Here is a 13,726-nt window from a genome sequence, read left to right on the forward strand (position 1 = left end):
GTTTCTCCATTGCTCTTTGAATGCCGCAGCTCAAGAAGTCCCGTTTAGGAAAGAAGCCTTCATCAAGACTAGAAGGAGTAGCTTAAACATGCTGGTTTGTTACTGAGTGCATATGGGTCTGCCCGGTATCTTCTGCCACCAGAGAAAGATGAAATTCCCACTGAACTGCACAATTAGCACTCTTCTGTCCTACACTAAGCATTCACCACTGTGGAAAGTGTTACACTGTCAGAACCAGGTGCTCCCTGACTCAGCCCATGGAGAAATTCAGTCAACTTTAAGGCACCTGGGACAAGACTAGGGAACGAGAGGTTTCTCATGTAGGGTGCTACAGATGCTGGATACTTGTCTATTAGTCACATGATGCAGAACAACATGGATGTCCAAGCCCTTGTCTTTTCCTTCCGTCCTATCACCTACTGTTCTCAATAGCCTGTTTTCTCATAGAAAAGAAAGAGAACAAATCCCAATTGTCCTTTTTGGAAAAAAGCAATTTTTATAAACACTGGATGGTATGACCTTGGAAAAGACAGGAACAGGGATATGATGACTCAGGAGGCATAATTTCCAGGACCACAGCTAAGGAAGGTAAGGAAGACTCAATTCTGTTAGTAACACCGGTGTATCCACCTTCTCTAGTCTGATTTCTGTTGCTGTGATAAACACCGGGGCCAAAGTCAACTTGAGGGGAGGAAAGGGTTTATTCGGTTTACACTTCCAGGTCACAAGCCATCACTGAGGGAAGCCAGGGCAGGAATTGAAGCAGAGACCACGGAGGATGGTACCCAGTGTCTTGTTTCCTGGCGTATGCTCAGGTCGTTTTCTTATACAGTCTAGGACCACCTGCCTAGGGATGGTGCTGCCCACAGTGGGCTGGGCCCTTCTGCAGATAGAGGATTGCTGAGCCCCCCCTCCCCCATTTTATGCTTACTCTTTGCTATTCTCTATAAAGCTAAGAAAGCTCCACAACAACCTTTTTCGGGCAAACATCTTCAGAAGTTTCCACAAGGCTATGAATTGCCAGGATGCGAAGCCCTATAGCCCCCTGACTGCAAGCTATGATCACTGGACAGCCCACAGTATACTCTTCCTATAACAGCCTAAGTTCCCTGAAGACAAGAGACACACGAGAACACAGGCTAATAAGTTCCTATTTGCTGCCAATAAATCAGTGAAGAGTAAGTGGGGGTGGTGAGAAAACACCCCCAAAGACTCCTTAGAATGTTCTGACTTTTTAGTCATCTCTTACTTTTACTACATTGTTTGTGTCCCATTGAAAGGTGCCTCCTTGCCTTGCTCAATCATAAACAATCCCCACAAAAAGAAAGCTTCTGAAACAGAATGCAACCGGCAAGTCCAAAGGAAATGACTAGTGTGCTTTAGGGTGCAGACTTACGGAAGTCCCCGAACTCTCCCACACGTGAGAGATCCTGTAGCCCACCAGTTCCCCATCCTGCCGCTTAATTGGAGGCTTCATCCATCTGATATCCACGCTACTGTTAGATTCGTTCAGAAGCACAGTGATGTTTAAAGGTGTGACAGACGGAGCTATAAAAGAAAGAGAGAAAGATGACGAGCCATAAGGAAATACCATGTGGACTTTTTCTTCCTGGTTATCGAGTATTTGGGTTTCAAATGTTCTATGAAAGACCCAAACTCATAGTAAATTTACCTTTTTTTTTTTTCAATTAAGGACCATTGAAATGCCACAGGATTTTCGTGTGCCCATTTTATGTGGTGATGCACTTAAAAATAGAGCTTTTTGCACACTGGGCAAGCGCCTTACCAACTAAACTACATCCCTGGCTCTCATATAAGTTTTACAAATAAGGGTTTGGGGAAGCTAAATCCTCAATATCCACTTGCTATTTTAGTAATGTTATAAACACCCAGGGTAGGCTAACAATGAGGAAGTCTGGAAAGGAGGAGGCTGTTGCTCATGGATGCCTTCCATAGACACCAGGGACACTGGAAGTCACAGGCTGGATAAAGGTAAGCATTGTGGCTCTGGGACTGGCAGGAAGGTGAGCTGGTGAGCTCAGAATGAAACTGTCATTATACAGTCCAGAGGCAGGCGACTAGTGGACAGAGGTACCCAGTCAGGAAGTCTGAGGTGATTGTATAGTCATTGCTCAGTATCTTGAAGGGATTCCTATAGGTACCAAAGTTCCCAGGTGCTCACATACCTAGATCCTCCCACGTGCTTTAAGTCATCTTTGGATTATTTATAAAACCTAACACAATGAAAATGTTATAAAAAGGGCTCATATATGCCAGGCAGTGTTGGCTCACTAGGCAGGCAGAACAGGTGGATCTCTGGGTTCAAGGCCAGCCTGGTCTACACAGTGAGTCCCTGGACAGCCAGGGCTATGCAGAGAAATCCTGTCTTGAAAAACAAAACAAAGCAAATAAACAAAAAAAGCTGTCATACTGCCTTGTTTAGAAAATAATGAGGAGGAGAAAGCCCTTCCGGTCTCAGTGTGGGTGCAACTGATTTTCAAACATTTTTCATCCTCAGCTACATGAATTTTGAGTATGCTGATCCTGAAGATAAATAGAGCCAAGTATGCGTGGTGTGTGTATATATAAAGTAATTTAGAAAATTTAGAAAAGACTACTACTGTGGCCTTTCAGGGGTGAGGATCCCACTAGGTAGACTAGACTGGCCTCAAACTCACGAAGATTCAACTGTCTCTGCCTTCCAAGTTCTGGGATTAAAAACATGTACCACCATAGTGCTACTACACCTAACTCCATAACTAAGTATTTTATTTCTAAAAATTTAATATACATATGGAATTATACTCATCATACTATAATAACAACAGAAAAGGAATAAATGCAATACTCTGGGAGCAGTTTTAACATAAACTTGGATACATTTCCCAATGGAAAACTTATTATGTGGCCACTGAAGAAGTTAGGTACACTAAGTATATTAATATGAAAAAACTCAACAAGAATAGCAAAAAGCCAACATTACACCAATGGGGTAGAAGAAATGGCTAAACAGCACATATCAATCCATTTTAATATGTGTGCATATGGTATATATGTATGCGTGTGTGTGTGTGTGTGTGTGTGTGTGTGTGTGTGCAGATAGAGGCAGAGGTCAACTTGGTGTCATCCTTCAGGAGCTGCCCATCTTGCTTTTCTCTGTTTGAGACAGGATCTCTCACTGGGACTTGGGGTTCGCTGGTTTGGCTAGGATAGATGGCCAAACCTAGGAATCAGTACTTTCTGCTTCCCCGGTTCCCCAGTGCTAGGATGCTATGTGTACATTACCATGTTCAGCTTTTCATGTGGGTGCTAGAGACTGAAGACAGCAAACTCTCTACCAAGATACCAGAGCTATCTTCCCAGCTCCCATGTTAACCCATTTCATAAATTAAAAAAATACATGTTTTATGTATGGAATAAGTAGCATCAATAGGAATGATAAGTACAAAATAGAGATCAAATTATATTAATTTAAATTAATTAAACTGTATAGAGATTAAATTATATACTTGTGACTAGCACCCAGCTATCTCAGGCCCTCCAAGAAAGACTTTGACACCCACAAATAAGCGGGAAGCAGTCTTGAGCACCCACCATCTCAATTCCTTCAACCTGCTATGCTTAACTCCCCACCTCTTTATTATAAAAAAAAAAAAAAGATAAAAATGTTGTAATCTGCTGGCCTGGTCTGTCACCTGGGTACCTGGTCCCTTTAAGAGACAAGCCCCACCCACTCCCAACCACCCACTTCCCCCAAGGCAAGCAGATCTCCCACTTACTCACACACTCTCTCTCTCACTCCCTCTCTCCCTCTCTGCCCTTCCAGAGAGGAAGCTTCTGCCTCTCTCTCTTCTCCCCACCTTCTCCCCTCCCCTCTTCCCTTTCCCCTCCATAACCCACTAAATAAACTCTATACCCAAACTCTCTCTGCATGGTGTGTCTGTCTGTCTCCCTTAGAGGCTTCAGGCCACCCCTAGGGGACCCACTGAGGCCTCAGATGAGCCTCATGGGGCCGGCCTTGGGTCAGCAGCCTTAAGAATGATAACAATATGTACAAAGATAAGAAAAAGAAACCAAAGGAAAAGTGGCCAATGAAAAAGAAAACTTGAAATTAGAAACATGATTATCAAAATAATACCTAATAAAAGAGCTGGAAATAAATGAAGTTAGAATAAAAAGATGAAGACTATAAGTCTATTTGAGAGAGAAAATCATGAAAGGAATCAAAGAAGCCCCCAACATGTCTCAAACAGTTTCAAGGAAAACAAACAAAGCAGAAAATATTCAAAGAAAAAATATGCAAGGAAAAGCTTAGGGCCGGAGGGCTTGACCTTCTAAAGAGGTCACTAGATACCCCCAGTGATGTCTGACACACATTCTCCATCATAGCCTATCACAGTATCAGGATCAAAGACAAAAGATGTTCTAAAAGAACAGTCCATGCAGAAAATCTCCCACAGCAACCAAAACAGCAGACAAACAAACAAACACCTCAGAAATAACTAAGATTTTGAGGAAGGGAAGGTTTCTAATCTAATAGTTTACATTCAGAAAAACAACTAACCAATATTTTATGCAAAGGCATAGAAGTCCTCACAGTTTTTATCTCTGCAGGTAAAAACTCCTGGGAAGCTACTTAAGAATGTGCTCAGCCCAGAGAGATAGTTCAGTTCAGCACACAATGATGCTCTCTGTAACAGGTAAGGATGCTCTCAGCCAAGCCTGATGACCTGAGTTTGACTCTCAGAAACCGCAAGGTGGAAGGAAAGAACTTACTCCTGCAAGCTGACTTCTGACGTCAACACACATGCTACGGCACAGGCCTGCACATATGAATAAATGAACAAACAAATAAACAAGTGCCTAGAACACTGGGAAGTAAATCAAGAAAGATAAACCTGTAAGGAGAAGCAAGAGAGTCCCGTGAGGACGCCAAGGGAAGATAGAAAGAGTGATATGAAGGATCAAAGGCGTCGGTGCTCAGGAACCACTTAAGCCTGAGGACAGTGGTAACCCCCATCTATCAGACCCAACACCTTTATAACTCAAGGTCACTGGCCAGACCACACAGAACACACAGGAGTTATTCATTGCTATTCTGGGCAATGCTGTAGTCTTGCTCAACAAATCTTTAAAACAATACGCAACAAGAAGGGATTATTTCTTGTAGTCGATTTTCCACTCTCTGGGGGCCCACCACCCAGCTCTCAGATACAGAGACTTATTCTTACTTATGAATGCCTACCCTCAGTTTGGCTTGGTTCTAGCCAGCTTTTCTAACTTAAATTATCCCATTTCTAACTACATTTTGCCTCTGGGCTTTTTATCTTTCTTCAGTCTATGTATCTTTCTTTCCTTCTTACTCTATGGCTGGCTGTGTGGTTGGGTGGCTGGCCCCTGGCGTTCTCTTCTCTTTTTCTCACTCCTGCCTAGCTACTGGCTGCTCAGCTCTTTCTTAGACCAATCAGGTGTTTTAGGCAGGCAAAGTAACACAGCTTCACAGAGTTAAAGAGATGCAACATAAAAGAATGCAACACATCTTTGCATCATTAAACAAATATTGCACAGCATAAACAAATGTAACACATATGAAACTAATATTCCACAAAAGTTTTCCATTGGTTCACCTGTGTCCTAAAATAAAGCACACTACTTATTGGAAATTCATCCAACAAGGTGGTTGGTACTACCAACTCATGGCACTACCAAACAGTTCTAGTCATGAAAAGATTATCCATGCTAGGTGTCTTTAGTCAGGGTTACTATTGCTGTGAGGAAGTGCCATGACCAAAAGCAAGTTTGGGGGAAAAGAGTTTATTTGGCTGACACTTCCACATCCATAATCTATCTCTGAAGGAAGTCAGGACAGGAACTCAAACAGGGTGGGAACCTGGAGGCAGGAGCTGTTGCAGAGGTCATGGAGGGGGCGTTGCTTACTGGCTTGCTTATCAGGGCTTGCTCAACCTGCTTTCTTCTAGTACCCAGGTCCACCAGCCCAGGAATGGCACCACACACAATGGGCTAGACCCTCCCCCTTTGATAGCTAATTAGGCAAATGCCTTACAGGCTTGCCTACAGCCTGACCTTATAGAGGCATGTTCTTAATTGATGTTTCCTGCTCTCAGATGACTTTAGCTTGTATCAAATTGACGTTAAACTAGCCAGAACGCTAGTAAACTAAGAAATCATCCCAGAATGATGCTAGAATAATCAACTAGCCTCACTACATTTGATATGATCTAAAAGTTTAGGCGTGAAATATATAAGAAGAAAAGAATCAAAGCATGAGCGATAAAGACTAGTGAGGATTAGCAGCAGGTTAGGTATGATTACTAAGAACAAAGAAGATTACTGGATCAGAAGACATAAACAAAAGAAACTCTCCAAAGGAAAAATGAGGAGAGAAAAGTGGGGAGGGATTAGCAGGATATCATTGAATTATGGGACTTCTAATGGTCTGTTGTGCACATAGCCAGAGTCCTTAAAAGAGAGGAGAGGTAAAAAGGGTAAAATTATATGAGGAGTGGGAATGTGCTGCTCAGTGATAGAGCATTTGTATAATATACCAGGTCCAAGATTCGGTCTCCAAAACTGTGAAGGCAAGACGGTAGCCTGAAGTTTCCCAAATGCGATACAAACTACAAACACAGAAATGTAAGAAGTCTCTGACCTTCAAGCACAAGGAATATTAGTAAAACAAAGCTAAAGTTTCTAAGTGTTAGATTGTCTAAAATCGGCGCTGAGGGGAGAACTGGAGACAAAATACATCTTATACACAGAAAACCAAAATCTAGTTTACCATCAACATTACATTGGAAACAAAGCAAGAAAGGAAACAGGGAAACACTGTAATACACTAAAGGAAAAACAGGAACCTCCCCCCTTAAAAAACAACAACAACAAATAAAACCAAAATAAAACAAACAAACAAAAAGAACCCAAAAAAACTCTGTACTATTTACTACTTTGCTCCTATAATAAACATCACAGCCAAAGCAACTTGGTAGAGGGAAGGGTTTATCTTATCTTATATTTCCAGGTCACAACCTGTTGTTGAAGGACATAATTACTAAAAAACTTACGGACAGCTGGGAACCTGCAGCAAAAACCATAAAGGGACAAACTGCTGCTCGCTATTTTGATCTCGGACTGAGGCAGAAGGGTCTCTAAGAGTTCGAGGCCAGCCAAGACCATATAGTGAGTCCCTGTCTCAAGCAACCAAATAACCTAACTAGGAACCCTCTAGATAACTGTGAAGTTAGAATTTTATGTAATTAAAAAATGACTCCCCGCTTTGGGTTGCCTGCTATGAATAATAACTTCTGTGCATTATATTTTAATTGAAAATAATACTGGCTTTAAGAATGGTGCCACAGGGCTGAAGAGATGGCTCAGTGGTTAAGAGAACTGACTGCTCTTCTAGAGGACCCGGGTTCAAATTCCAGCAACTATATGGCAGCTAACAGCTGTCTGAAACTCCAGTCTTGGAGAGCCACACCCTCACATAGTCACACAGACATACATGCAGGCAAAACACCAGTACACATTGAAAAGAAAGAATGATACCCCTGTCTTCCCATGTAAAGGAAAATGTTATATACACATAGTACAGATAAGGTTTTTTTTTTTTAACTAAGCCTCTTAAATGACAAAGAAACAGTTTTCTTCCTATCTTATTGACCACCCCACTAAATGCACCAAATGAGCAGAGTGCACACAACATCAGCTATTGGGGAAGGCTTGCCTGATCACACCCCATTGGGAGGAAAGGTTCATTGTATATCTCAGGAATTACCTCCTTCTGTTGTGCTGGCCAGAATCCAAGAGCTTACTGCAGACCAGCCAATTTCATTCCGGCAGGACACACCGATGCTGTAATTAGCCAGGGCTTGCAGCTGCTGGATTTCATACAGATGTGGCGAAGCCGAAGTATTAAAAATCATGACTGAGTCATTACTCAGCAGGTCAGCTTCCTTGACCTGAATGAACAGTGCAGATGTGGACCAGCATTAGTAAGGTGGAGGGAATGCCAGACTTGGGCACACAAGGGCTGGATGCACGTAGCCCTTCCTCTGTGCTGGAGGAAGGACTGTTTTCATTCAGGACACACACAGAATTTCCCATCAGCATTACTTGGGTTACTCATGTCACTCTGGCAACAACTGACACCCTCAGGGAAATGTCTGCACTACAGAGCTTCACTGTGGCAGGCAACACATAGTTACTATGATAATTATGTTATTAACATATTAATAATTATAACTCGCGCTGTACTCAAATGGAAAGTGGTCCCTCTGCTCCCAGATCCACTTGTGTTCTTTTTAAAATTTTTATGTGTATATATATATATGTGTGTGTGTGTGTGTGTGTGTATGTATATAATTGTTTTGCTTGCATGTATATCTATGTGAGGATATCAGATCCCCTAAAACTGGAATTACAGACAGTTGTGACCAGCTTTGTGGGTGCTGGGAATTGAACTCAGGTCCTCTAGAAGAACAGTCGGTGCTCTTAACCTCTGAGCCATTTCTCCAGCCCCTACTTGAGTTCTTAATCTAGTCTTTTGTTTCATAATATGTAATTTTTTCAATAATTTCCAGATCTCATATTAGAAGATACATTTCTTGACTTTTGTCATCATTATTGTTTTATGATAATTTGAAAAGCAAGCACAAAATATCATCTAAGCACATTTTCAGCACTTCCTAAGGAGTCACATGCTTGTGTTTTTTTTCTTCCAGACTCGGTGTTACCACTCCTTCTGACACAGTACCAATGGCTTTGCTGAGATTTGATTACTCCTGTGTAGTTTATCATGAATTTCAAAGTTCACAACGTAGGGTTGGGGAGATGGCTCAGCAGTTAAGAGCACTGGCTGCTCTTCCAGAGGACCTAGATTCAATCCATACTTGTGAGCTAGCAGATGTGGGTCCTGGGAAATGAATTGAGGTTCTCTGGAAGAGCAGAAAGCATTCTTAATCACTGAGCAATCTCTCCAGTCCCTCTTTAAAGCTTTTTATGAGCATATGCTAATTATACATAATAATGGGTTTCGTCATAACATTTTCAGGCATGTATATAAATGTGTTTTAATTATATTCAATCCCCATTGCGTTCTCTTGTTCCCTCCGCCCCCTTCCTCATCCTGGTCTCCCTTTTACTGTTATGTCATTTTTTTTAAAAAATTATTTTTTGTTTTATGTGTACGAATGTTTTGCCTGCATGAATGTGTGTGCACCATATACATGCCTAGTGTTGGCAGTGGCCAGAAAAAAGGCACCAGATCCCCTGGAACTGAAGTTTCAGGCAGTTCTAAGCCTTCTTGTGGGTGCTGGGACCCCCAACCTGGTCATGGCAAAAGTAAATAGTGCTCCTAGCACCTGAGCCATCTTCCAGCACCATCATGGCTTTGTGTGTGTGTGTGTGTGTGTGTGTGTGTGTGTGTGTAATGAGTTTCCTTAGGACTGCTGACAGGAGCATGTTATTTCCAGAACCACAGGTACCTTACCAGTGGCTACACTACTGAAAAAGGAGTCCCTCTTTCCCTCCCTCAGTAACTGCCCACAGAGCCTCAAGGAGGAGTAAAGCCTATGAGCTGCTCCCTGCTAACAATTAGGAACTGCCTATTTATTCTAAGGAAGGAAGAAGACCTCATAAGCACACACGCTCAGTCCATGACAGGATGTTGGCGGGCCTGGCTTTGTACAGGTCTTGTGTAGGTGACCATAGCTGCAGAATCCAAGAGTGCAATGGCCTTGTCATGGCGGGAAGACCACTGAGCCATGTTTAAAATGTCCAGCACTATACCTTGTTCCAGACAGAACCACCCGCACTAGCCGGGGTTCTCTAGAGGAACAGAACTGATAGAGTATATACAAAGGGGATTTATTAGAATGCTTTACAGGTGGCACAGCTAGTCCAACAATGGCTGTCTACCAACAGAAGGTCCAAGAACCCAGTAATTTCAGTTCACAAGCCTGGATGTCTCAGTTGGTCTTCAGTAGATGCGAGAATCCTGGAGAAGTCGGCTCCAAGGCCAGTGAAGGAACAGGCTCGCAGGTGAGAGTGAGTGTAATGAGGTAGACAGAGCAAGCTTCCTTCTTTACTGTCCTTTCTGTAGGCTGCCAGCAGGAGGTGTGGCCCAGGTTAAAGGTGGATCGTCCCACCTCAGAAGATCTGGATTAAAAGTGGTCTTCCCATTTCAAATAATTTAACTAAAAAAGCAATCTCTCCCAGGTGTGCCCAGCTGCTTGAGTTTTAGATAATTCCAGATCCGGTCATCTGACTTCTGACCCCAGTCACGCTGACTTCCAAAGTACTAGGTAGGTCTTGAAGAAAGTCAAAGTCTTTCAAAGAGAACAAAGATTTTTGAGGTAATCAGAAAATTCTTATCCGGCAATTTACATTTTGGGGGAAACTGAGGTTATCTTGCTGGAAGAGCCTGTCACCTTTGAACTACCACACTCCTTTTCTTCTGGGCGAGGCTGAGGTCCATAAACTCACACTTTAGATCCTGCTCTTTAGATCCTGCTCTTCCGGCTTCCGGCTTCTGTGTGTGTGTCTACAATCTTATTCTAAGGCTGTTTCACGGAGGGATACACATCTTCTACAAACACGGCCTCAGGACTCTCCCCACGGAGCCATGACCCTTTCCCAAGCCCCCTTGTTTTCATGCCACGCCTGTCCTTAGCGTTGTTGACAGAGCTAGTGTGACTGTTGGCTTTGCTTCTTTTTAAAGGCCTGTGATTTGTTATCCCGGGCAGAGGCGGGGACTGAACTCCAGGCCTACGCACGTGCTAGGCAACTGCCTGCCACTGAGGTACACACACCTCTGAGCCTCCTCAAAGTTTCTATTTTGAGAGTCTTGCTAAGTAGCCCAGGCTGCTGGCAAACTTGCGTTCATTCCCCCTTCTCAGTCTCCGAGTAGCTGGGTTGATGACACACTGGGATTTGCAGCCGTCATGCCCAGCAAAAATCTGTCTGCCGTGGAATAATCCTTCTCTACACTCTGTGAATATGTGCCGCTACGACTGGTTTAATAAGCAAGCTGACTGGTCAGTAGTTGAATGGGATACAAACTGAGAATGATGGGATGAGGAAGGGCAGAATGAGAGGAGACACTAGCCAGCCACCAAGGAAGCAGGACATATAGAAAATGAGGTAACAAGGCATGAACCATGTGGCAAAGCATAGAGAAGAAATGTGTTTTAATTTAAATGAACAGGTAGTAGCAAGCCTGGGCTATTGGCCAAGCATTTGCAATTAATAGTAAGTCTCCAAGTTGATTATTTGGGAGCAGACAGTTGGGACAGGAAAACTCCACCTACATCTGTCCTTCTCATTCTATAACATGAAGATCCCTGCTCTTGCCTGGAGTTGCTTTAGTATTGCCCAGTGGTCCTTTCTGCTTATCTCTCTCAACTCCAACAGAAGCTCGGCCTGAAGAGCACGCACAGCTGGCAATGTTTTGGGGGAAGCTAGGAAGCACAGGAAAGGATGGTTTCTATCTCATCCAGTACACCTTTCTTGAATCTCCTTAAAATGTTTATTTCCTTGCCTTTACCGCCATCAAAACCCCACAATTGCCTCCACATTGCCTACCAGATCTACGTTCACAGAGTGAGAGACCTTGGTTCTTAGCAAAAATCTAGTCCTTGGCCAAACTCCCCAATCCCCCCAACACCCCATCCCATTTTGCGTACTCCCTGTTTGGGAATGGGGTTGGTTATGGGAGAGATTAGAAGTGGTTTTTCCAGTACGTGTGTGTATGTATATACATACACGTATAAGTATCCAAAGAATGAATTCCCCTAGTAAGGGAGGTGCAACTAAGGCCATGGGTGTAGTGTTCTTAGTCAGGATAGGTGTGCTTGCAGTTTAGCATAAGGACCATAAATAGACATTTTGGGACATTTTGGAATCCCCTGGGGGATACTATGAGGGTGGCGTGGAGGCAGAGTTCCACCTCTGACTCAGACCTTCTGGGTGACAGGAAGGTACCAGCTGGCCTGAGAAGCCACCACTGTTCAAGAAACAAGGACCATGTGCTTATCTTGGGGGTGGCTTTTTGGCAGAAATTACTTTTTGTTCTTTCATATTAAACTATTCACTGACTTCCTGGTGACCAACCACTAAAACTAAGGTGGAGGAAACCTTTGGCTCTCTGCCCCATTCCCTTTTCCGGAACCCTGTGTGAGCATTTGCAGGCAGGCTCTTGGGAAAACATAGAATTTCTAAAATGGTCCTCCTCTGTGGACCCGGCGGGAAAAGGGCACAAAATGGCAAGAAGCATGCGAAGGAGCTAAAAATAGAAACAGAGTGTGTGTCCCAAAAATGGACGAAGAAAGAAGACATAGCCAGGATCAAAGGAAGGGAAAGGGTGTGTCCCGATAGGTAGCAGCCAGTTTAAAGGGCGATGAGCTACAATCCGTACTTGGTCCCTTCAGGAAGGGGGACACACTGCAGACAGCTTCTAGACTCCCTGCAGGGCTTCCATAGGAAACAAAGGGTACTCTATTAAGTGTGAAGTTCAGAAAAATAAAAACCACATTTTAAGATAGGTAAACATCGAGATTGCTCGTGTCACTTAGCTGGCTTTCCTGTGTCATTGATTGTCTAACAATTCCACCAGAGATGGGAGCGAGAAAGAGTGAAGGGAGGCTGAGCTAGCTGGTATCTGAGTGCAGAATGACCACATCTGGACCACGCGGTCCAAGCTGGGCGAGGGGAGTCTGTCGTTTGTCTGCCCTGGGATGCTTTTTCATTTAGGCCATGACTCTACGAAGCCACAGCAAAGTCAGAGAGAATGGGTTAAGCTGGTGCTTGGTTCTTCACCTTCCAAAGTGACCCGGTGTTTCCTGACATCCTGCTGTCTCACCCTCCCTCATGTCTACTCTGGGGCTCACTCTCTCAGGGTGGGGGTGGCAGTAGCAGTTCTCTCTGTCTCCTGAAGTTTGTCACTCTCAAGAGGAAAGATATTGCCATACCCCCTCTGGCTCCTCAATTCAGCAGCTTAAACTTGTCGCCTTTCAGAAGCCCTGTCTGTCACTTCAGCTATGTTTGTAAGAATAAATGTCAACACCCATTCCCTTACTGTACTCTATAATAGTGCTCTGAACTCACATGATGTAGGATGGCCTTCTGTATGTGTGTTGCTTTATTGGTTGATGAGTAAGGCCAGGTGGGAAATCTGAACAGAGATAGAGAGAATAGGTAGAGAGTCAAAGAGATGCCATGTAGCTGCCAGAGGAGAAAGATGCTGCTGTAGGAACCTCTCTGGTAAGCCACAGCCTCGTGGCGATACACAAATTTTAAAAAGGGGTTAATTTAAGATATAAGAGCTAGGTAAGAATACACCTAAGCTATTGGCCAAGAAGTATTGTAATTAATATAGTTTCTGTGTGATCATTCAGGTCTGGGGGGGGGGGGCGGGCAGGAACAAAAGAACAGTCTCTGTTAAAACTCACACAGAGAAAAACTGATGGAATTAAAGGGAGAAAAGTTTAAGAAAAATAAGAGTTGAGACCCTGACCCCTCATTCCCAGTTATAGACAGATAGAAGCCCTAGACAGAAGATCAACAGGGATACAGGATAGACTAAGACAATGAACTGACTAGGTTAAACCATTCCACACAGAACACTCCTGACAGCTGGTTTACGTCATCCTCAGTCCTTGGCAGTCTCCAGGACAGGACATAACACTGTGTCATTCAACCGGCCTTAATA

The 13,726-nt window shown here is 43.5% G+C and overlaps 1 protein-coding gene across 1 annotated transcript in view; it reads right to left on the reverse strand.

Annotated features, from left to right (window-relative positions):
• The window catches only part of Mertk (MER proto-oncogene, tyrosine kinase), a 100,772-nt gene that overhangs the window by 37,315 nt on the left and 49,731 nt on the right, over positions 1-13,726 (reverse strand). Inside the window, exons 8-9 of the mRNA XM_050133782.1 lie at positions 7,796-7,979; positions 1,397-1,548 (exon numbers count right to left, since the gene is read on the reverse strand). Of these exons, the coding sequence (XP_049989739.1) occupies positions 1,397-1,548; positions 7,796-7,979 (336 nt within the window). The remainder of the gene's footprint in view (positions 1-1,396; positions 1,549-7,795; positions 7,980-13,726) is intronic.

The sequence above is a fragment of the Alexandromys fortis genome, unplaced genomic scaffold (assembly GCF_014885135.2).
Source record: "Alexandromys fortis isolate MF-2015 unplaced genomic scaffold, M_Fortis_MF-2015_v1.1 scaffold_6, whole genome shotgun sequence".
NCBI classification, from domain to species: Eukaryota; Metazoa; Chordata; class Mammalia; order Rodentia; family Cricetidae; genus Alexandromys; species Alexandromys fortis.